Raw genomic sequence first — 23,348 nt, 5'->3', positions numbered from 1 at the left:
GGCACTCAATGACCCTAGCATTCCCCCGACAATATAGTCAGGTTATTTACTCCTAAGAGTGAAAACTATCCACAAAAACCAATATATTTTGTCCTCAATCACGGTCACCCCAACATGAAATTGCTCCAATTGAATTGGGAGTTCCTATGGTTGAGCCAGAAAAAAGGGAAGTGCACCTGGTTCATATAGGCAGTAACTTTCCATTCTTTTTAAGCTTTTCTTAGTCATGGATTGCTTTCATTCTAATGTAATTTTTATTCATTCATGTACTCAATTTTACTCGAGTATCACACTACTCAAAACCCTTTCATTATTGAGGAATATTTGTGGGTTTAAACGGGAAAGGGTAACAATTTAAAGAAAAAGAAAATACGTCTAATAATTAAAAATGGGAAGGTTAGGATCATAAAACGGATATACATGCAAAGAATTACGGTCAGTTCTTCGTAAAAAAAGTAATGGTCAATTGCAACTTTTTAATCTGAAACCACCCAACTCGTACAACATTTTTTTAGTAAAAAAAAAATCAAAACCGATAAAAAAAAATGAAGTTATGAACTCTATCGATCTTATTTTGTTATTTACTTTTGCATCAGCTTTTAATGTTGGAAGATTTATTAATTAGTATGTAACGAAAATAAATAAGAGAAATGGAAAGAAAAAAAGAAAAGAAAAAAAAGAAAAGAAAAGAAAAGAAAAGAAAAGAAAAAAAGGTGTCCCCGATCAAGCGTCGTTTTGTAAACGGACGAACACTCAATACCTTCGTCGGTTTCATTTCATCTCTCTCCTTGCGCGCGCGCGGTGCTTAACGCTCTTCGTCTTCTCAACCTTCTCAAATCTCACTGCACTCTCAACATTTCTTCTCTTTCAGATCTCTCACTCAACAAAATCTCACTTCCAACGCCATCCTCTAGATCCTTAATCCTCGCTTCATTTTTGTTCCTCTCAAAATTTTCAAACCCTTGCTTCTTGTATGATTCAGCAACTAGATCTCTGCTTTCGGGCCTCTTGAAGAAGCCATCTACTCTGTTTGACAGATGTTTGGACATGGGGTTTCCTATTTCAGCTTTGATCTGCATTTAGTTCTCATGTAATATGGATTTCAGATTGAACTCGGAGGTGCATATGCTCAGAAATTGTTCTTCGCGGAGGTTGTGTCAGTTTGACGGCACTTAATTATTGAATTCTTCTTCGGAGGTGAATACGGTTTAGAAGGTCTGGAAGAAAACATGTTCTGGAAGGACCGCGATAGGGATAACAAAGAACTCAATGGCGGTCCTCTCTGTGGGCAGGTTCGAGTGCTTGTGGTTGGTGATTCAGGTTATTTCTTGCATCATTCTAGTCTCTTTGCTTCTGCGTTTTGTGATGAAATGCCTATTATTTTTTTTACTCAAGTTTTTTTTTTTTTTTGCTGGTGGCTCCACTGAAACGTTTTGTATAACTGGAGGATACTCTGCTTTTGTTTTCCATATTCACTGTTTAGCTAATCTACTTGGGCAGATAATTATTTCTATAGCTGAGTTCAGAGTTTACGATGTGTAATTGTGAGGCAGTGATTTTGATCCTCTTGATATAGTAACTTGGAATATGGAATTGTCCATGTCCGAATGGGAACTTGATTGGTAAGCACTTTCAAAATTTTCAAAATCAAAGTGGTTTGATGGCATGTGGTTTGGCAAGTGTGTGTTCCTGGACATAAATTCGAAAGACTAATAGCTCACAGTCATTTACTGAATTTTGGACATAAAAATGTTTGCTTCTATGTATACTTCATCACATCAGGAATGTGTGGTAAATAAATCTATTGCCCTATTTTCACTTCAAAATACAATTTATCTTTGAGGGAAGTGCATATACCCTAAGCATATTCATCAGATCTAAGTAAATATATTTGAGATTAAGACTAGTTCTCTAGGGTTTAGGATTACTTTAGTTCATTTTTCTTATAAAAGAGGCTCATATAATTCAACAGTCTCCTGCGAAACCTCAAATTTCAATAAACTTTCATTATCTTATCATTCATTATACTATACTTCTTAATATATAAAATTCTATTACATTTCAGGACTATAGCGTACCTTGTGCTTTATAAACATTGTCTTTGACCTACTTGGAATGAATTTTCTGTTGTACCTTTTCCTTGAAATGGACGATACCTTTTCTTATTTCAAACAGAAACACTTTTCACTAAGGTACAATAAGATATACTGAACTAGTGGAGAATGATGAAGAACAGCCTCTATCCAGCCCAACAATAATGATTTTTACAATTTATTTACATCCCACCCCTGACAAGGAATGCAACTTGAATGAGTTATTACAGGCATAATTATAAAAATGCTTAGAAAAAGAACACCAAGAGTAAGTCTAAGACTTGGTTGATTCCCATATTTCTGCACAATCTAAATGTAGCCTTAATTATGTTCTTCAGTAATAATTTCACTTTATGTTTCAGTTTTAGACCACAATGAAGTTTATGTTTACTTTTAGTTGAAAAGAATAGTCTCAGAGCTTTTGCAATTATAAGTTTTTTTTTAAACCTATTTCTGACTTCTGTGCTTTGTTTGTTTTCTTTTCTTGTCCCTTACCATGTAACTTCTTACAGTTGTTGTGTACGGGTCTCTTTCTAGAGAACACAGGGATGTTTTGGGGAAGGCGAATAGTTAGGAGGATGAAGTTTAGGATAAATTTAAATTGTTTAGTTGTTATTTTTCTTAAAATGTATAATATAATATGCACATTTGTGTATTTCTTTTGCCTCTTTTTATTCTTCATGAGTAAAATTTTCTGTAAGTTGTGATTTGCACTCAACAAATTTTCTATAGTCCGACTTGTAATTGTAAATGCATTTTATCCCATCAGTAACTTTTTCTTAATAATCTATTATTCCTTCCATGGAATGATCGATGATACCTCAATTTTTATTCATCTCATCCCTAAGAAAGAGAGCATAGGAAAGTGGAGGATCTTAAACCTATCGGCTTGTAGCCTTTTTGTGATAATTGTTAGAATTTTGGCTAATAGATTCAGGCTTCCAGTATTGTATCAAATTTCAGTGGACTTTTGTTGAAGGGAGAGAAATCCTGGAGATCTTTATTACGAATGAATTCAGAGTTAGCAAGGAGCAGGGTGTTATTTCTAAGATTAATTTCAAGAAGACCTATGACCACATGGATTGGGTCTATTTCTTGTAATTAGTTTATGTTGTAAAATAAAAAAAAAAAAAATTAAAAATTTATAATCTTTCTATCATTTAGTTCAGTGCTGCTTTATTGAACCTCTAAATTTCCGGCCATATTATACTGGATAAATTGAATTTCAATATTTTTCTAGGTGTGGGGAAAACTTCTCTTGTTCATCTAATTGTAAACGGTTCTTCTATTTCTTGCTCTTCTCAAACAATTGGCTGTACAGTTGGAGTTAAGGTAAGACTTGCCTTCTGTCTCAAGCGGCATCAGTTATTCTTGTAAATTCACTATTTATCAGTTGTTCTATTTACTATTTTGATAGCATATCACTTATGGAAATGCTGGTAGCTCTTCAAGTAGCATAAAAGGTGATGCCGAGAGAGATTTCTTTGTTGAACTTTGGGATGTGTCAGGACACGAGCGCTACAAAGACTGTCGCTCCCTTTTCTATTCTCAGATTAATGGTAAGATCTTGGTACCTGTCAGTTTTCATATTTATTCTTACAAATATCAGTTACAGAAATTTCAACTTGTTCATTTGTCTTATTCTTCAGCATGTTGCATATACAATTTCAAGCACTAACGATTGACAATGTACTGGTACTATTTGGGAGGTTTATCCTCGTTTTTATGGCATATTTCTGAAGTTTCTTAGCCTGATAAGGCATTAGATTAAGGTACATCAAATACCTTTTGTGAAGCAAATTATTTATAAAAAAAAAAAAAAACTTAAACATAAATATATAGGTAGATGTAGATATAATAATAAACATTCATGCAAAGTTTAGAAGCCTCTCCCTTTTATGCTCTTAATCGGGGTATAAAACATGTCTTCTTGTAATAGCTACTACATAAACCTCGCTTAATAAACTGGAGAAATTTTTTGTAATCCTTTTGGATGGGTTTTACCCTTGTACCATTTCATTTTATCAATAAAATTGTTTCTATGAAAAAATAATGATAATAAATAATAATAATAATAAATAAAATAAACATTAATGGAAAGAAATGATTTATAACAAAGAAAAGGATATAGAAAGTTTGGAGAGGAATCTTGGAGAAATAGTATAGAAATCATGATCTGGGGACTTTATGGTAACGTGATACATGGTTGTGATGGGAATATGAAAAAAGGATAAATGTAAGGGTTCTTGTGTTTAGAATTAGGAATTGTCTTATGATTTTTAATTAAAGTGCCTCAAGGTTTCAATGAAAGGCATGTGCTAGAGTTATGCCTAGTGACTAGGCTCACACCTCAAGGTTCCTTTTAAAACACGGACTCCACATGGGTTGCATGTATAAGTACCCAAAAAAAGGTAATTTTTGTTGAACTCGCCCATAAGAGTGTTAACCTTTTTTTATCTTTTTTAAAAGGGCCTTTCTTTAGCTTTATCTCACCATGATGGTGCCCTCTTTGTAAAACAAAAGGCATGCGTGCTAGAGTTGTGCCTAGTGTCACAACCATGCTTATTTATGGCATGTTGCTCGTGCTTGCATGCCCATTCCGAACCCTTTTACCTTGTTTTCGTTGTATGTCTTTCACTTGAGCACAAATGTTTATTTTCTTTGTAATTTCGTTGGCATATCACTCCACACCACTTTTGATGTTTACACCTACCAAAGACAACTTGTCTCAAATTGTACTATAGGGGGATACGACTAGTCGTCAAATCTTCCTACTTGAGTTATATGCTATCAATGTTGTTATTGTCTCATATCTTGCTAGCTTATAATGTTTTCCTTCTGGTATTTCTTTCCAAAACTTTTTCCAACCCCATTTTCCAAGAATGGTGATGGAGGCTAAACCATAGGCCATTTGTGTCACTGAATCGACGATAATTCAAGCTTTAGTTGGCTAACTTACTCGTGGGCAAGAGTGGGTGCTGCACATTCATGTCGCGAGTCTTGAAAGAGTGTGATTGTGTCAGTTGGTATTAAAGCCGAGTTGACTCCTAGAAATGAATTGACAATCATGTCCGCAACTAAGATGTTGGGCAAGTCCCATTTTAGTCGGTTGATCAAGATCAAAGAGCAAATGTGCTATTTGCAATATGTCCCGGACAATGTTCAGTATTTGGAATCTCGCCTAAAGGAGATTGCCAATAAAGTCGACAAGATTGATGTGGTAGCTAGCCCGTTAGATAGGATGTCCATTCAAGAGTTGATGTTAAGGGTTTAGACCGTAGAAGGCAAAGCCACTTGACTTGGTTGCTTTGAGTGTGTGGCTATCTCAATGGGCTCTGTTGCCTACATGGAAGAGCGTATCAAAGACTTAAACATTCCCAAAAAGCAATAGTTCATATGGTCTGAGACCTTTATGAAGACGTAAAGGTTGTCCTTGATGTTGTCAGTGCTGAGGTGGTGGATCTAAGCACCAGACTAAACCTCACTAGTTTAACTAGGTAAAAGTCTTGGAGACCAAGCCTTTCTGTGGGGTCCAAGATCCAAAGGCTCTAGAGAGCTTTATCTTTGACCTTAAATAGTATTCTCGAGCTACTATACCGTGACGGAGGAAACAAAGGTTATGTTTGTGACAATGCATCTAGTTGATAATGCAAAGTTGTGGTTAAAATCCTCGTACATAGATATCCTGGATGGTCGATGTATTGTTGACACTTGGGAGAGATTAAAACAAGGCTTTGCTCAGAGTTGTTTCTATGTTGAGATACTAGCAAGACAAAAATCGAGAGAACTGAAACATGCAGGAAATATATGAGACTTCGTTAAACAAATTTTAGGATTGATGTTGGACATACATGATATGTCCGAGAAAGACAGTTTTATGTTTTTTTTCTTGAGGGGTTGAAGCCATGTTTGAGTCAAAACTATATGAACAAAGCGTTCGAGATCTTTCTACTACCTGTGCGACAACAAAACGTTTGTTTGATCTTAGTAACGATCGATTCCAAGACAAAATAGAGTTATTATCAGACAAGACCCTTAATTGAGTTATTGAAGAAAGATTACAAGTTGAGTTGGACTCCAGAATGTCAAGTTTATTTCGAGAACCTGAAGAAAGCCATGATGGAGGGGCTAATACTCGGAATTGTCGACGAACAAGACCCTTTGAAATTGAGATGGATGCATCACATTATGTCTTGGTTGGCATCTTACTTAAAGACGGGCAACCCATTGTATATGTGAGTAGAAAGTTGAATGATGCTGAAAGGAGGCATGCTGTCTCTGAGAAAGAGATGTTGACGGTTGTTGTCAGATTGGGAGACAGTATCTCCTTGGAGTCAAATCTGTAGCCATGACAGACAATAATTCGATATGCCACTTCTAAATAATTCAACTAGCCCAAGTGGGCCTCTAAATAGGCTTGTCGACAGAAGTTTATTGCAAACTTTGATTTTCAATTTGAGCACAAGCCCAATCGGGTGAACTAAGAAATAGATGCTCTTAGTTGAAAAGGTAGACATGCAGCCCTGTGCATTCTTGCTCATTTTAAGTGGTATGATACAATACAACATCAAAGAACATTTGTCCAAAGACTCAGTTGCCCAAGCTATGATCTAACTAGCTAGCCAAAAAGGGAAAAACTCGCTAGGTCTAGACCAAAAATGACTTACTTCTCACTAGAGGCAACCACTTGTATGTTCCTTGCTTGGAGAACCTGAGTAGGCAACAAACTTTGCGTTACTTAAACAAAGGTACTACTGGCCAAATCTTCGGAATGATATTATGCAGTTGCAGGACAAAGTTGAAAGAGCCAAGATTGCAAGATTGTTGTTTCCCTTTCATGGAAAAGTGTATCCCTCTACTTTATCACTCACCTTCTCTAGGTTGGAGAGTTTGAGGCGATTCTTGTGAATGTGGATAGATTTTCAATGTACTTCACGTTTATCTTGACCTCTATGTCGTGTTTGGCTGAGATGACAAGCCAATTATTTTTAAAGAATGCTGTCAAGTTGTGGGGCGTACCTGTTAGTATAATCAATGACCAAGATGGAAGATTCCTTGGAACTTTCAAGACATAATTGTATAGGCTATTGGGATCAAATTTGAATGTTTCCTCAATTTACTTCCATCGAACTGATTGGCAATCCAAAAGGGTTAACAATCTGCTCAAAGAATACTTGCATCAATTTGCTCAAAGAATACTTACATCACTTCATCAATGCTCGATAGAAGAATAGAGTCCAAATGTTTGATATTGTTCAGTTTAGCTTCAACTACCAAAGAAGTTCTCTGACAGGAAAGACATCCTTTGAGATCGTGTGTGGTAGACAACCACTCATGCCTAATGTCATCGATCACCCTTGTGCTGGAAAGAGTCTCGAACCCCACAACTTCATCGAAGAGTCGAGACAAACCTTAGAGGTAGTTCATGCTTACCTAGAGAAAACATCTTGATGGATGAAAAATGGGCTGATCAGGACTGCAGGCCACTAGAATTCTATGCTGGAGACAAAGTTTTAACCAAGTTGAAATCAAAACAATTTCGATTCCTAGGAAATATGGATCAACGTCATGTGAGAAAATATGGAGGACCAATCAAAGTTATTAGATGGTCGGAAAGACATCATATGAAATTCAATTGTCTTCATGGATGAAAATTCTCCTTCACATTCATGTAAGTAACTTGAAAGCCTACCATCCCTATCTAGACAGCATAGGGTGCAGCGAGGTGACATGACCTCCTATTGCAATGAAGAATATTGTTGAAGAGATCCTAGCTTAGAAGACACAACGGCTCAACCAGTCGAAAAGAGTTGTGCAAGAGTTCCTTGTATGATGGAAGGGACTCCCTATAATCTGAGAACGTGTTGAAGACTTGATATTCCCATTGTTGAGTTCAAGCATAGCCAGTTGACAAGGACGTCAACCAACTAAATGTGAGAAAATGTCACAATCATGCTTGTCCAGGGTGTGTTGCCTGTGACCGCATACTCATTTCCAACTTTTTTTACCTTGCTTTCAATGTATGTTTTTCATTCTAGCATAGTTATTTATTTTCCTTATAATTTCGTTAACATATGACTCATCACCACTTTTGGTGGTTACACCCGCCAAAGGCAATTTGCTTTAGATATACTATAGAGGGATACGACTAGTCGTTAAATCTTTCTACCTGGGTTATATGCTATCATTGTTATTGTCCCTTATTGATTGCTAGCTTATGATATTTGCTTTCTCAAATTGTTTTCTAAAATGTTCTTTAAACCTTGTTTTCCAAGAAAGGGGTGAAAGCTAAACCGTAAGCCATTTGTGTCCTTGGCTCACTTGCGATCTAATTACTCGAGGGCAAGAGTAAATGCCACATGATCGCGTTGCAAGTCTCGAAAGAGGGCAATTGTGACTCCTTGCACTTAGGTGTGCACCTCAAGTCTTTTAAAACACTGCTTGGATTGCAAGTATTAGAAGTACTCAAAAGAAGGTAATTTTTATTGAGCTCATCCAATGGTGTCCTCTATGTAAAAGGGTCCTGGACGTCCTGGATGTCTTTCTAACACTTTCTGCCTTGCTGGAATTTTGTGAACTTCTTGCTTCATCAGCCATAGTTGGCAGGTGGGGCTCTGACCTTCAACATCAACTACCTTCTATGATCTATCCTCAATTTTAGGAGGCCACCCTATCAAAAGAGAAGAATGTCTTGTTCGTCAATTATTGAGAGCTTTCTCTTTTGGATTTTATGGCTCGAGAGAAACATTTGAGTCTTCAGCAAATTTCAAGAAAAGGTCATTTGGGTTATATCACTTTGAAGCTACCATCTTACTTGAATAGAATCTCTTTGTTGTGTGGCCTTACTTGAATAGGACCTTTTCAATCTAGGTTGTATATTGACCTTGAGTTCAAGGAAATCACTTTGTAGCACTTTCACGGTGGAAATTTTATGTCCCTTCTAATACTTAATAGTTTAATCTCTCTTATTGACATTTGAAAAGGTTTTTTTTGTAACTTAGCTTGGGGATTGGCTTGTCTCCCTCCTTTTTTTTTCTTGGTAATTTCACTTCCTTAAATTTCTTCGTTTTCCTAAAGTTTAATTTGTATCCCCTTTTCTTTTATTTTGTATACAGGTGTCATTTTTGTTCATGATCTTTCCCAGAGAAGAACAAAATCAAGCCTACAGAAGTGGGCAGTAGAGATTGCAACAGTTGGGACATTTTCGGCTCCCTTAGGATCTGGAGGCCCTGGTGGCCTTCCTGTTCCTTTTATTGTTATTGGTAACAAAGCGGATATTGCTGCTAAAGAGGGTACAAGAGGAAGTAGTGGCAATCTAGTTGATGCTGCTCGCCAGTGGGTTGAGAAGCAGGGTCTACTTCCCTTCAGTGAGGAAATTCCATTAACTGAAAGTTTCCCTGGCGGTGGAGGACTTATTGCTGTAAGAATTATTGTTTCTTCCTCATATTTCTCAAACTTTATCTTAATTGATTACTAGTATGTTTTTAAGATTGTAGATTGTGGGTAATAGCTTTGAATTCTTTTATTGATAACATGGTTCCATTTCATTCACGTGTTCTATACTTCCCTATTTTCCCAACTTATCTGTTGAAGAGTTTGGGATTATTTGGTAGNATAGAGACCAAAGGTCTTGAACGACCGATCCGGCAGAACAACTCAAAAGATAAAGAAGTATCGTTAATTTCTTCATGCTCGTTCCAAGTTCGAAGTACCATTTGTACAAATAAGAACCCCCTTTGTTACATGATTTCTTCTTCATATAGATAGATATAGGATCTATGGAGCAATTACTTAGAAGTACATTTTGTGCAACAGCCCTTCCTATCTGATAGAAAAGGATCCCATGATCCTGAACCGATCTTACCTGGGATCGCAAATCCCAAGTTTGTCTATGAAGAGCAGATCTAATTATATTAGTGTCTATAATTGATTTCTTCTGCATTTCGTCTGTTATAATAATGATCCAACTTCTGTGAGCTTGGTTAACTTAACTGACTAGTGAATGTCCTAGTAAAAATAGCACCCAATTCCTTCTGATTGTATGCAAAATATGGAACTCTGAAGCTGCGAACAGTACATTACTATTTCAATTTTCATTAGTCTTGTGGTGGATGTTCTTGACACAGGCTGCCAAAGAGGCTAGATATGACAAGGAAGCTGTGACCAAATTTTTCCGCATGGTCAGCTTTTCTATTACTATTATCTTGTTTACTGCTCTTCTTTTACCTGTAAATTATAGCTCCTTTCTCCCGATAATCCAATGTGTTGATTTTCTTTTTCCAGCTCATCCGGAGAAGATATTTCTCAGATAGTTTACCAGAAGCAAACACTTGGTCCATGTCTTCAGTTCCAAAATCTGTACAGCGTCTAGATGATGGTATCAGTGATGAAGACCAGTCCTACAGTCGTGCTAGGTACTTTTTTCAGAAAAATGCTTCTTTTTTTTATATTAGAGGCCGTTTATCTAATAGCAAGATAATTCCAATACTATTTGTTAGCAAGATTCTTGTCTGGTTTATCCATTTATTTTTTTCTGTATATGGTACAATAACCTTGCTGAGTTTTTTTTGTTTTTTATTTTTTAATCATATACGTTTGTTCTCAACACCACAAACCTTGGGTGAGAATTTTTTTTCGACCAGTTCTGTACGTTTAGTGGCTGCATGAGATATGTGTGCCTTTAATTAGAAGAGAGTAACTCGAGGTGTATGAGACAATGAAAAGAATTTTTGGTTTTGCAACCATCTCCATAGATAAAATGATTACGTCTGATTGATTGGATATACATTAGCTTGTTTTTCAGACCTCAACTGTTGAACAAAAGGACAATTTTTATAGGTTGTAGAAGGACGTAGTTTCTAATTTGAGAGGGTGGATTAACCCACCGTAAGGCATTCTCAAACATACTTGAATATTTAGTATGAAACCAGTCAGCCTTGAGTTCCAACTTTGTTTCTATTTGTGAATCTTATTTAATTATGATATAGTTAGTTTACCAAAATGGCTGAAAGAAGAGCGTATGCAAATTCTTCTGTGTGATCGAACTGCTGGAATGCTTGTGGGATTCCATAAGATCTCTTCCTTTATGTGCATTACATTGACTCTGGGTCGTAGCTTATTGTACTGATGTTCAAACTAATTGCAGTTTAACCAATGAAACGTACAAGTACAACACACTTCCTCCGCTCCCGGCACAGCGCAATCTTACTCCACCGCCAACACTTTATCCCCAGCAGCCATTTTCGGCTTCTGAAAACTACAACCTTCCAAAATTTGCTCTTTCAGCCTCCCAGGAGACAAACAGTTCTACCCGATCAAAGCGCTCAGATATTAACGTATGATCGGTCAAATGACGAGGTTGGACATTAGCAGTGGCTGTGGCATGCTATAAATATACCTTTATGAGTTGTCTGCACTTTGGTTGACATAAAATTAGTTCATTAATTCTTTCATGGCTTCAGGGTTCCGTCTCTGTAACTGGTGCTTTGATTCATTGTATGTTTAATGATATGCTATAAAACAACTACGGCCCATTCTTCCCGATCAACTGTTTGTTTCCTTGCATCACAAAATTGCTTTTTATTATGGTTTAGACACACGAGTATGTATAGGATAAATACATTTGTTGAAGGTTCAGATATATTTTTATTCGGTGCTCAACTTTCAAAATCGTTTTCTTTTGTTCCTTGCGCTATTTTGTGTTCTCAAGTTATGTTTAGAACAAGCAAGGGAATGAAATCGTTCTTTCACAAACCATCGTGTGTTGAGAGGCAGGAGAAATACCACCATAAGGTGATGCGAGGAATGGAGGAGTGCTGAGTTTAATAATTATTGATCAAAGCTTACTTTAATGAGGAAGGGTGGTGATAAACGAGTAACAATAACGGGAATGTGGTAGCGTAGGGGTGGATTTTCGTAGAGCTTAACAGGTATGTATCGAGCCTGCCTAATGGGTTGATCCACACAAGCGTGAACCATATGTTGATAAGTGCTATACATCCTGTCCTACCTGGAAAAAAAAAATGTAGAGCTTAAGTAATCCGCACGAAAAGTAGGTCACATAATGAAGCATATTGCTTATGATTGCATTTTTTGACTCCAACGGTAGAGTCACTTACTAAGTACTTTTAAATACTCAAATCACATTTTACATTCTTCCAAGTGAAGACAAGGACCCAACGTACCGATGAAAACTTGTGGGGTGTTGTATTTTTTTTTTCCAACTATTTTATTTTTATAATGTTACTCTTAAAAGTGAAGTTAAAGTTAGTTTATGAACATTTAATTCCATGACAAATTGTTTAGGTAATAAATGGATTAAGGCCTCAAAACTTAGATATTGTTTAGGTAATAAATGGATCTAAGGCCTCAAAACTTAGATCTTCATAATAGAATTACACTCATGGATATGCCTTACTATTAGGTTTTAGAGTGTGATACCTTAGTTGCATCTATGGACATAATCAAAAGACAAAAAGTGATATGAACCAAGACATCAATCATGCAAGATAAACATCAGATTACATTTATATAGTAGCTAATTATCGTCATTAAAGCTTTTATTTACTCTGTGCGGCATAATCAGCCGACCTCAGTTGGAATAGTTGTTGCAATTGGTTCCCAATGCTTCCGCTACGTAGATGAAGAGTTCATTTTCTTCAAGATTATGAGACTCTGGATGTGGTAGAAGACTTAAGCTATGAGAAAAAGCCGTTGGAAGTTTTGGCTCGTAAGGTAAAGACTCTACCCACCAAAAACATTGCATTGTCAAGGTGTGGTGGAGAAACCAACCAATAGAAGAGGCTACATGCGAACGAGAGGACGAGATAAAAGAGAAGTATCGAGAGCTGTTTCTGAGTACAGAGACTTTCCGTTTAATCAAATTCCATTCTAGAAGATGTAGATGATTAAGATGATCTTAAGATTACAAACCTCGTGAACTACAAAATTTCCAAAAGCCAATTTTAATCATGTACTTAGAGAGTTAAAGTTGGAGAAATTTTATGTTGGTATTCTCCCGGGAATTTTTCTAGGAAGCACGTGAGTGAGAATGCTAGAATAACTTATGTTAGTTTGTGGGGACAGTCTTCACTTTTAGAAGTGAGGAGCAAGTAAAGTGACCATATCTAGAAGATCTAGGGGACTGCCGATGTCATAAGATGTCAAATGCGAATTCAGAATCTTGGACATGAGTCCTTAGAAATGGTATCAAAGTGATACTTCTTCTAGTATCTTCTAGTAAGATGTGGGGTTCGAGAATGAACCAAGGTGAAAACTAGTGGGCACGTGACACTCAAGGAAATGAGAGGTATATAAATAAACTAAGATCATATCTGAATGAGAGTGATCTTAATGACAAGATAACTAAGAAAGACTAACATATTTTTCTTAGAACGATCATAGGTTGGATGGAAACTTTCATAAGATGTATACCCGTGAGGACAAAACATGCGAGAATGACGATATTATCCCTTATCTCAAAGAAAGAATTGGGCTTGGGCTTGGGCCTAATTATTTTCTAGAGGCCCAAAATTGGTAATATCTCAATATCTGATCTCAAGACCTAATCCTCTTATCATCTACATTGGTGCCGCATCCTACCCGCTTGCTTTGTTTCTCTGTTCTCTGCAAAACCCTAGACCCCCTCAAACCTCCTCCTCGGTGTTTCTTCTACTCCTCCATGGCTAGAAAGCGAAAGCTCGACTCCTCCAAATCCTCCGAGCCTGCCGAGCCTCCCAAAAAGCTCCAACAGCAAGCTCAAGCTGAACTCGACGAGAACAAGCCCCAAGATGAACCCGTTAAGGACGTCGTTCATGAGGATCTAGCGGAATACGAAGTGGTCGAGGAAGAAGATGATGGCGATCAAGATGAAAACGAGGAGGATGATGATGACGAGGAGGAGGAGGAGGAGGAGGAAGATGAAGGCGATGAGACTACTGTCGATAACCACCATCAGACCCCTATTGTTTCAACCTCCTCAGCTGCTGCTACAACTACTGCTACTGCTGCTGCTGCTGACGACGACGATGAGCCCATTCAAAAGCTCTTGGAGCCTTTCAGCAAGGACCAGCTTATAAATCTGCTGCGTGAAGCGGCTGAGAAGCACGCGGATGTGGATGGAAGAATTCGAATGGTTGCTGATGCGGACCCATCCCACCGCAAGATTTTTGTTCACGGGCTCGGATGGGATACCAATACGGAAACTTTGAACAACGTGTTTAAGCAATATGGGGAGATTGAGGACTCCAAAGCTGTGTGTGATAAGGTCTCTGGGAAGTCCAAGGGTTACGGTTTCATCCTCTTCAAGAAGCGTAGTGGGGCTCGAAAAGCACTGAAGGAACCCCAGAAGAAGATTGGCAATAGGATGACTGCCTGTCAGTTGGCTTCGGTTGGGCCTGTTCCATCGTCGAGTGCGGCGGTAGTAACCCCTCAAGCACCACCTGCTTCGGAATATACTCAGAGGAAGATTTATGTGAGCAATGTTGGAGCTGATGTAGACCCCCAGAAGTTGCTAACTTTCTTTTCCCAGTTCGGTGAAGTTGATGAAGGACCATTGGGGCTTGACAAGGTGACAGGCAAGCCTAAAGGTTTCTGTCTATTTGTGTACAAGACGATAGAAAGTGCTAAGAGGGCTTTGGAGGAGCCCCACAAGAACTTTGAGGGTCATATGTTGCATTGCCAGAGGGCCATCGACGGTCCCAAGCCAGGGAAGTCTCAGCACCAGCATCATGTACAAAATGCTCCGTTTCAGAGGAATAAGAATCCGAATTATGCAGGTGGGGCGGCATCTGGATCAGGGCACCTGATGGCACCTGCAGGGCCTGGTGTTGGTTACAACCAAGGACCTCCTCAAGCATTGAACCCAGCTCTTGGCCAGGCCCTGACTGCTTTGCTGGCGAGTCAGGGTGCTGGGTTAGGACTAACTAATTTGTTAGGGACGCTCGGATCTGCTGCAGGGCTGAATCCAGCTGTGCAAGGCGGCGGACCTGGAGTACAAAGTGGGTATGGTAGTCAAGCAAATATAAGTCCTGGTGTAATTGGATATGGAAGTCAAAGCGGTGTGCAGGGTGGATATCCAAACCAACAGATGGGACAGGGTGGAACCGTAAGGGGAGGGCAGCATGGAGTTGGACAGTATGGTGGTCCTGGCGGTTATATGGGGCACTAGTGCCTCGATTCGGTACTGTTTCACTCTCTTTGTACTCAATTTTTTGTTTTATATAATATTTACTGCATTGACTTTTCTACTAACAAATCTTTAAATAATGGAGCTGTGAAGGATATTTATAGAATGATAAGACCTTAAATTAAACAAAAAGTAGTTATTCATAGAGAAAAAGATTGGTTCGTTAAAATACTAAAGTTGATGACAGGACTTTATGGTGTTAACAATGTGGCATCTGTTTTCCTTGGTTGTATGTAGGCTGATTTCATTAAGTAATATTTTCACCTGAATTCATAGACGTAAGGTAGTAGCTATGGGATTTTTGTGATAAGCTAATTGTATGTATTTTAGTTCTGTAGCATTTTTTTTAATTGCAGTTTGATTTTATCAACGTGTTTTTATGTGGTTATTTTAGGTTTGTATGTGTTGCATATTAGTTCTGGTAGTATCATTCTGTTGCATTTTAGTTCTTGGAATTGATCCAAAACCTAAGTTGATTAATGATTTTTCTAACTGTTTGATGCTAGTATAATAGGATGATGTAATTGATCTCTTACTTTTTGGCGTTGAAAGCTTTCTAGAGTTGCACTGTTTTATATGCAAGTACTATTTAACTACGATCCATTATTTAGCAGCATTTAGAGTCCTTTTCCAAGCTTTCCATACAGGATTGTAATAGAATGCTTTAAATTCGTTTGTAAAATTGTAGGGAGAAGCTTTTGCTTCTTTCAATTCAAAGCTTCAAATGTTAAAGTTAATGCTTTCTTCTTCTTTTTCTTCAGTTCCTTCTGTGTCTTTTCCTCCATTTTCTTTGAGAACTAACATTTTGGTCACATTAGCATGCTATAAACCAATTCATTTCTCATNCCCCCCCCATTTTCATGTGTTGCCACAATTTGTTTTGCTTCACAAATGTCGACTCAAGTTCTTTTATAGTCAGTAATACTTTTGTTTCTCTACTAAATGCTTTTCTGAAATTAAATTCTCTCTTTGACATCTGATAAATACTTTATCTTTATTTCTGATAGTTTTGACTCACTTCACATAACTAAAGGAAATTTTCTAATGTCAAAGACCTCTTTCTTCTCCACGTGATATCCTGAATTTAAATAGCTATATTAAACAATTTGAAAAGGATGTTCTAGAAAATTTGTTTTCTGAAATTATTTTTTCATGCCTTCTTATTCATTGTGCAGATCTCACTCATATGTGCGTCAGTATTTTTGTACTGATCAGGTGATTCTCTGAAGTTTAAGGAGCTGATGCAAATGACGTTTTCGACCCTGTTCATTTAAGCTCCATTTTAAATCTGTAGTTTTTGATCTATTCAAGATTTGTTTTAAATATTTGGATCAGTTTTAGTACTTTCAAGTAAAATTGTGTAAACTCTAGCTCAATGGTTGACAAAAAATATTTCAAACTCTTTTGTTCCAATAGTTTTAATAGATCTTGCCCAAGACAGTTAAGTTATGGTTAATTCTCTTTCATTGATTTTGGTAACTATTATTCCAACTAAAATTCTATACTTTGCAAGAGTTTAATACCCGATTACTATTTAGATTTCTTATCTTATTGCTCGAAATTGGTTATCTTGGTTCATAGCTAATTTTTTTATGCTTTGGGGAGCTGTAAAACATGGGTTGTTTTAGTCTGTGTTTTTCTTTACGATATTGAAATCCAGATCTGAGATCTGCATCTCCAAATTGTTTTCATGTTTAGTTCATCTTTATTCCCTTCACATATGTTACTTCCTTTTTGGAAGCAAGGAGCTATTGTTATTGTACTGAAGAGGTTTCTGATTTTAAATGTTTGTTAGACTGTTCTTTGATCCACAAATGTCAATTTTCATTTAGCTTTTTATATTTTCCTTACTACTGAGCTAGCTGAGGTCTGGAGCTGATATTGTTCATGCTATGGAGTGTGCATATGGTAGTTAACGTTAATCAGGTTGCTCGGTTGGAATTAAGAACTACTATTTTGCAGGTTGTCTCCACTGTAAGGTAAATTCTTGTATTTTGCTTAGTTAAGCCTGGAATTCATTTTGCAGTGCTAAGGGCCGAGGAATTGGAACAATTTGACCTGAAAAAACATTTATTGTGTACTTATTATACTTTGTATAGGATGCTTGTGAGGGATTATATGTTAACTTCATTGTAAGTTTTTCTTTCTACTGAATTTGAGAATTGGCTTTTGGTGGTCACCCTGACATAGATTGTTTATCTAATGAGTTTGTTGAGTTCAATATTTTCTTTATAACCTATAACCTATGATTATCTTGGAATAGAATGTAATTGTAGGTAGTTCAGTATCTTGTCGGCTTGCAGTTTGTAAAAGCTACTCGTGAAATAAGGTCGTTTTTGTGAAGGAATAATGGTTTGCATGACTAATTTGTTTCCATTTCCCTTTTGTATTGATCTGGTTATATTGACCCTTTCAGAACTCACAATTTTCATGTTACATCATCTAGGATCTTGTTTCCATTTCCCTTTTGTATTATTCTACAACCTTTTATATTGATCTGTTATATTGACCCCTTTTGCATTTCTGATTCAATCACTGTTTTAGAATTGAGGATTGCTTTGAGTTGTAGATATTTCAAGAGCATGGTTATATTGCATATCAGCTTAAACCTCATTCGAGTCACTTTTGACGTTCAAATGCATTCGTCGTTGCTAACATATTTCTGGTGTCTTGGATCTGACTGTTTCAGCATTTGCTGGTGAATAGATATTCCTTTTTTGAAGTTCACGTCTCATGGGTGTAGGAATAGAACAAGTCAAGAACTGACATTCACCTGAATTGGCTTATTATACAGTGGAGACGTGTTGTTGTACTAGAACTGGGTAGAGTGTCATGATGTAAGTAGTGGAGGTTTCTCCAGCTTCAGATTCTTAGTTCTTTTCCTTCATAATATTTAGATTGATCCTAACCCTTAAATTGAGAGTTACTTTGTGAATGATGGCTTAGAAGGTTTTGGAATGAACCTATTTTTGGTACCATTTCTATTCCATTTAAAAGATGTTTTTTGAAAAATTCTTAGGTTACCACTGGAATTATTGGGTGTTAGGACACTTTATGTGATCTTAATATGCCACTTAAGTCTATCCTATGTTCATTATACACATGCGTGATTCCCTTAACCAACTACTTCGTTATCTTAAACATGATTTTTTACTAGATCATGGGTGATTCTACTTGTCTCCGAAGAGCACATATAAATCATAGTCAGTTCTAAAATGTCATCCGAGCTTTCGGCAACTGAGTTGAGTTCACGATTAGGGTTAGTGGGTGAACTCTTAAAACTCCTAATTATCCTTGTATTATAGTATTGAGCATCTCATAGATGAATTTATCATCCTAAGGTACAGACTATAGTGGCTTAAAGATGGATATATAGTTATGTTTTCATTTTCATTCAGTTTTAGAGTTCGTTTTACCTTCAGAAAAATCAAGCATCTTAACAACATGCATTCAAACATACTGCAAGCATAACTTAACCTAAAGTCTTGAGGTGCAATCTCTTTTGGATAATTTTCTGAGTCCTTAAAATACTTATTGTTTAAACTTCTCAAATCAATCCGAAATTAAAAGAAAAGGTGAGCCTCAAAGCGCGTTAAAAAATGGTCAAACCAATCAAAATGAGAAAAACTTATTTGGTTGGACTAGACTGGTGTGTTCAGTCAAACCGAGTGATCCACTTCGACCGATTGTCCCTTATCTCGAGACAGTGGGTCTTCTCCCGTTCGCACTTACCCGTTCTGTTTCGCTCATTGAATTCTTGCAATAGCAACTTGACACTCTCTATTGTCCAATCTTCTAATATTCTTCAAGTTAAAAGGCAATTTTATAAGAATTATAGAAAATTATAGAGGGAGGAAGATATGAGCATTTGAATCTTCTTATTATTAATAAATAATAAATAATAATAATATTTTTTATAAAAAAAACACTAATGAATCATACCTTCTAGTCCTATTTTGATATCTCTCCATAGAGCGTCTTCCTCTAGAATTATTAAGCAAAGTTGAAGAATTTGTCTACACGCAAACTAAACTCATCGTGGTTCCCCCACCAAAACTCTTCCAAGGTCCTCAAGCACGAGGTTAGACCAACCTAAGCCAAAACGCTCTAAGGAAGAGATGAGTGTTTCCCCCCTTTGGCATAATTCCCTCCTCCCCGCGCGTTTCCTCTCTTATTATACATTATGACCTTAAGAATTGTACCACTTGGTCGCGATATACCTATTTCATTTTGTGTTCTATATTATTTTATTTACTATGAATTCACCTGATTTATTTATTTATTTATTTTTTAAAATTTTAAAATACCAAACATACATATAATAGTTTTTCATTGTTTGTGGTTAACATTTCGTTGAAATTAAATATTGGTCATCTGTCTCAAATGTACGGAACGTAGGTCCATACAGCTTTCGGTGTGTTTTTCAGTTCATTACTCTCTCAGTTTTCATTTTAGATTACCTCTCTCTCTCTCTCTCTCTCTCTCTCTCTCTCTCTCTCTCTCTCTCTCTCTCTCTCTCTCGCGGTTGTTTTCTTCAATCATACAAACAAATTCCCCAAGGTTTTGAGATCAATCTCATGGAGGATCGCAAAGAGGTAATTCTTGAACTCATGCTTATGATTTCACTCATTTTTGGTTTCTCTGTTGCGCGAAAAGATTGTGGAAGTGAACGACGATGATGTTGATCTCTTCTCCTTCTTCTTGAGTGTGCAGATTAAGAAAATCTTAGAGGATTTGATGAATTCAGTTTATGAGTAGAAGGATTTTATTGTCACTTAATTGCACAGTTCACTCCGCTCTTAGTTATTTAGAACACATTGGAGACTCTTTATATAGTCATTTTGATGCACTTTCTTGGAAACGAAACAGAGCGTATTCCTCGATTTTGTACCATACGAAAACATCGGCTTCCATAGAATGATTGAACTCTTGGCAAAGTTTATTGTGTTCTCTGTTTTTAATTCAAATTTCTGAGACTCGATATTGAATATTACCTTTTCCCCCAATGCATTATTGAAGCTCTGCAGTTTCTGCTGCTTCCGATTTCTCTACTTCAAATTTCAATTACTTTCTCCTCCAGCGAAATTCGTGTGCCTTTCGTGCTCAGAATCTTTCCTCTGTGAACTTTCCCCTTCCGTTTCTCCATGATTTGTTTGATTCATTTCTGATGTTACTCCGCTCTCACACATCAAAATCGACGAATTCTGGAGTCCATCTAAGACTTGAATAATTAGTTATTGAAAGCAATTTCAGTATGTTTAATGGATAGGAAGGAGTTTCTGGATAAAAAACATGAAATAAAAGCTTGTTTGCCTGAGCTTTTGATCCTAAGAACTGCTCGATTTTGGCGCAGAGAAGAGAGAAAGTGGGGCAAGTCGAAGCAATAGTCCGTCCAATCACATGAAATCAAACTGATAACAAACTAGTGGGTTACATTATTGATAGTGGGCCTGTACCGAAACGCGTAAACATATCACTAACTAGTTACCTCCATACTTCACTATTGTGTCAGAATTTAACCTTAAAACTCTAGTCTTATTAAATTGAGCTATGAAATTGAATATCCCCTTAATGTAAAATTTTCTACAAGTTAAAGAACACCATTTATAAGTAGATTTATGGCGTGTTGGAAATCCCTTTATTGAGGTTAGATTTGGCATTGTTTTGGCTGTTTGGTTCTGGATTGTCTTGTAGCAAAGTGCAATAGTTTTGATATTATGAATTTGATATTGGATGGTTGTTGTTAGGTATGATTTTGAGTGGTTTAAATTTGGATGCAGAAAGTGGCTCCATGGCTGAGTGTTCCACAATTTGGAGATTGGGAGCAAAAGAGAGAGGTGCCTGATTATTCGGTTGATTTCTCAAAAATAAGGGAAAATAGGAAACAGCACAAAAGGGATTTGTCAAGGGCAAGCATTGGCAATGAGGAGCAACTGATGGCCTCATCAGCCACTTCCACCACCACCACCACCACCACAGACGCATCTCATTTTCATGCTCATGAGAATCATCAATTGAATCATTCAAACACCAACTCCCCAACGGTAAGATTCCTTCGCTCATTACTTGCTTTTTTCCCCCTCCTTTTGCAGCTTTCTACTTTAAGCATCTCCTTTTTCCTCGTGATAGCGCATACTCCGCCCCCCTCAATAATTTATTCAATATGCTATTGTTAGAAAAAATAAAGCTCAATCCCTAATGTCACTTGATCTAAAAGCCTTTTTTTCCTTTTTTCTTTTTTCTTTTTTTAATAAAGATTACCACCCTGCCCAAGGCTTAGTAGCTGTTAAATTACCATTAAATGAATTTAAAAAATAATTTCTTTTAAAAGTCAACTGAGATGGAAAATAGAACCTAGCTTTTTGATTAAGTAGTTGTGCTATAATTAAGTTAGTTTAATTGTAGTAGATTAACTGTGGGTGTGGGTTTATTAGTTGTTTAATTGTGTGTAGTATAATATTTAATATTAATATAATTTATTGTTTCATTGTAATTACTAACCAGTTCACAATTATATTAAGTTAAAATATCAAGAACTCCTTTTAAAAACAATTTGTTAATCAGCTAATAATAAAACAGATTAAAATTATTTCATTAGAAAATTTAATAGAAATCTTTTTTTAATAATCATAGTTAATCACACAATTAATTGAAACAGTTGGTAACATCTTGTTCAAACAATGTTAAATCATGAAGTCTCGAACCTCCTCCTGGCAAAACCCCCTAGTTGGTTGGTACAGTATGATGTAGTACTCATGATAGGTTGACATAAGTTAGGAAATGTTCGACTAATGAGTGAAGAGGAAGTTGAGCCCCATAGTGTTCATGTTAGGAATCTCAAACCACGAAGGTAGGATATTGTCCACTTTGAGCATAAGCTCTCATGACTTTGATTTGAGCTTCTCTAAAAGGCCTTGTACCAATGAGGATGTATTCCTTACTTATAAATCAATGACAATTTCCTAAATTAGCCAACGTGGGACTCCCCTCCCAACAATCCTCAAGATTGTGGAGCGATTTTGCATCCTTTTCTAATTGCAATTTTGTATTTCTACCTTTACATTTATTATACAACTTGTGGATACTAATAGTTGAATACATAGAATGCATGTGATTTGGTTTGCAGACAACATATGGTTGAACTGTTTGTGTGAAAGCATGATCACAAACTTTATTCTGTCTTACAACTTTTGTTTTATGCTTTTTCGTATCAGACAAGGAAGAGCATACTAAGCTACTTCAACTGTTGTGTGAAAGCATGATCACAACCTCAAAGTTCACCAATCTTGACTAATGCTGTGTTGGTTTCTCTCAGGTTTTTTTTTTGTTTTCACATTTGGTTTGTGAGTTACTATATGAACAAGGAACTCCTTTAATTGAAGCTAGATAGATATATAATTCTTCTTTATTTCTTGCTCCTAACCTACTTTTCACTGGAAAAAAAAAGGAGAAAAAAAGAAGAAAATGTTGAACCTTTTCTTGTGGGTATGTAATATGCATTCTTAATAGAATGTAATTATAAATATATTAATTTTTTTTGCAATGAATTGCATATGAATATAATATTTATTTAGAAAAGGAACTGTTAATTAATTTGATGATGTTTTTATTTTCTAATTTCTTATTAGTAGACATTGATTTATATCATCTAATTAAATGAGATACTCATGGTGATGATTTATTTAGTATGATGCTCTAGCCTTTTAGTTTTAGAATGAAACTACATAAAACCATAATACAATGATAATAATAATAAAAAAAACAACTCCCAACTTGATATAGTGGTCTCCCGGTAGCCGCTTAGCTTTGATACACCCCATTATCGGTCTCTTAGTTCCGGATTGTTAAGAATGCGGCTTTGATATCATCTTAAAATTTAGAAATAAGTGGGATCCAACGTATTTTCATTAATGTTCACAATAATTAAATAGAATACAATTACTGACTAACTCCTAAAAATAGGAGAAAATATACTATACTATCTAATGTTTTAAGTTTGTTTGAGATTCAATGTTATCTACCAACAGAGATTCTCAATTTTATCTAATGTTTTAAGTTTGGACTCCCAC

At 36.4% G+C, this 23,348-nt stretch overlaps 3 protein-coding genes across 3 annotated transcripts; all 3 read left to right on the top strand.

Moving 5' to 3' along the window:
* Positions 1-710: 710 nt before the first annotated feature.
* Positions 711-11,753, top strand: LOC111795237 (small GTPase LIP1-like). Its single transcript, XM_023677535.1, has 7 exons — positions 711-1,320; positions 3,334-3,425; positions 3,511-3,652; positions 9,209-9,513; positions 10,220-10,273; positions 10,377-10,507; positions 11,239-11,753. Exons 1-7 carry the CDS (start codon positions 1,230-1,232, stop codon positions 11,432-11,434), a joined length of 1,011 nt encoding a protein of 336 aa, XP_023533303.1. The 5' UTR covers positions 711-1,229; the 3' UTR covers positions 11,435-11,753.
* A 1,920-nt stretch (positions 11,754-13,673) lies between these two features.
* On the top strand, positions 13,674-18,254 carry LOC111795236 (UBP1-associated protein 2A-like). Its single transcript, XM_023677534.1, has 2 exons — positions 13,674-15,273; positions 16,455-18,254. The coding sequence occupies exon 1, from the start codon at positions 13,774-13,776 to the stop codon at positions 15,259-15,261; it is 1,488 nt and encodes a 495-aa protein (XP_023533302.1). The 5' UTR covers positions 13,674-13,773; the 3' UTR covers positions 15,262-15,273; positions 16,455-18,254.
* Positions 18,255-19,679: 1,425 nt separating this feature from the next.
* Positions 19,680-22,798, top strand: LOC111795235. The gene is made up of 3 exons (XM_023677533.1): positions 19,680-19,874; positions 21,060-21,323; positions 22,494-22,798. The coding sequence occupies exons 1-3, from the start codon at positions 19,857-19,859 to the stop codon at positions 22,539-22,541; spliced, it is 330 nt and encodes a 109-aa protein (XP_023533301.1). The 5' UTR covers positions 19,680-19,856; the 3' UTR covers positions 22,542-22,798.
* The last annotated feature ends 550 nt before the right edge of the window (positions 22,799-23,348 follow it).

Source organism: Cucurbita pepo, chromosome LG05 (assembly GCF_002806865.2).
Source record: "Cucurbita pepo subsp. pepo cultivar mu-cu-16 chromosome LG05, ASM280686v2, whole genome shotgun sequence".
Lineage (NCBI taxonomy): Eukaryota > Viridiplantae > Streptophyta > Magnoliopsida > Cucurbitales > Cucurbitaceae > Cucurbita > Cucurbita pepo.
The sequence above is the reverse complement of the archived record's forward strand: the minus strand, read 5'-3'. Positions and strand labels throughout refer to the sequence as shown.

Coding starts and splice junctions, on each gene's coding strand:
- LOC111795237 (XM_023677535.1), top strand. CDS start 1,230: ATGTTCTGGAAGGACCGCGATAGGGATAACAAAGAACTCAATGGCGGT. Junction 9,514..10,219: donor GCGGTGGAGGACTTATTGCT/GTAAGAATTATT, acceptor TTCTTGACACAG/GCTGCCAAAGAGGCTAGATA. Junction 10,274..10,376: donor TGACCAAATTTTTCCGCATG/GTCAGCTTTTCT, acceptor TTCTTTTTCCAG/CTCATCCGGAGAAGATATTT.
- LOC111795235 (XM_023677533.1), top strand. Junction 21,324..22,493: donor CAAACACCAACTCCCCAACG/GTAAGATTCCTT, acceptor TTTTCGTATCAG/ACAAGGAAGAGCATACTAAG.
- LOC111795236 (XM_023677534.1), top strand. CDS start 13,774: ATGGCTAGAAAGCGAAAGCTCGACTCCTCCAAATCCTCCGAGCCTGCC.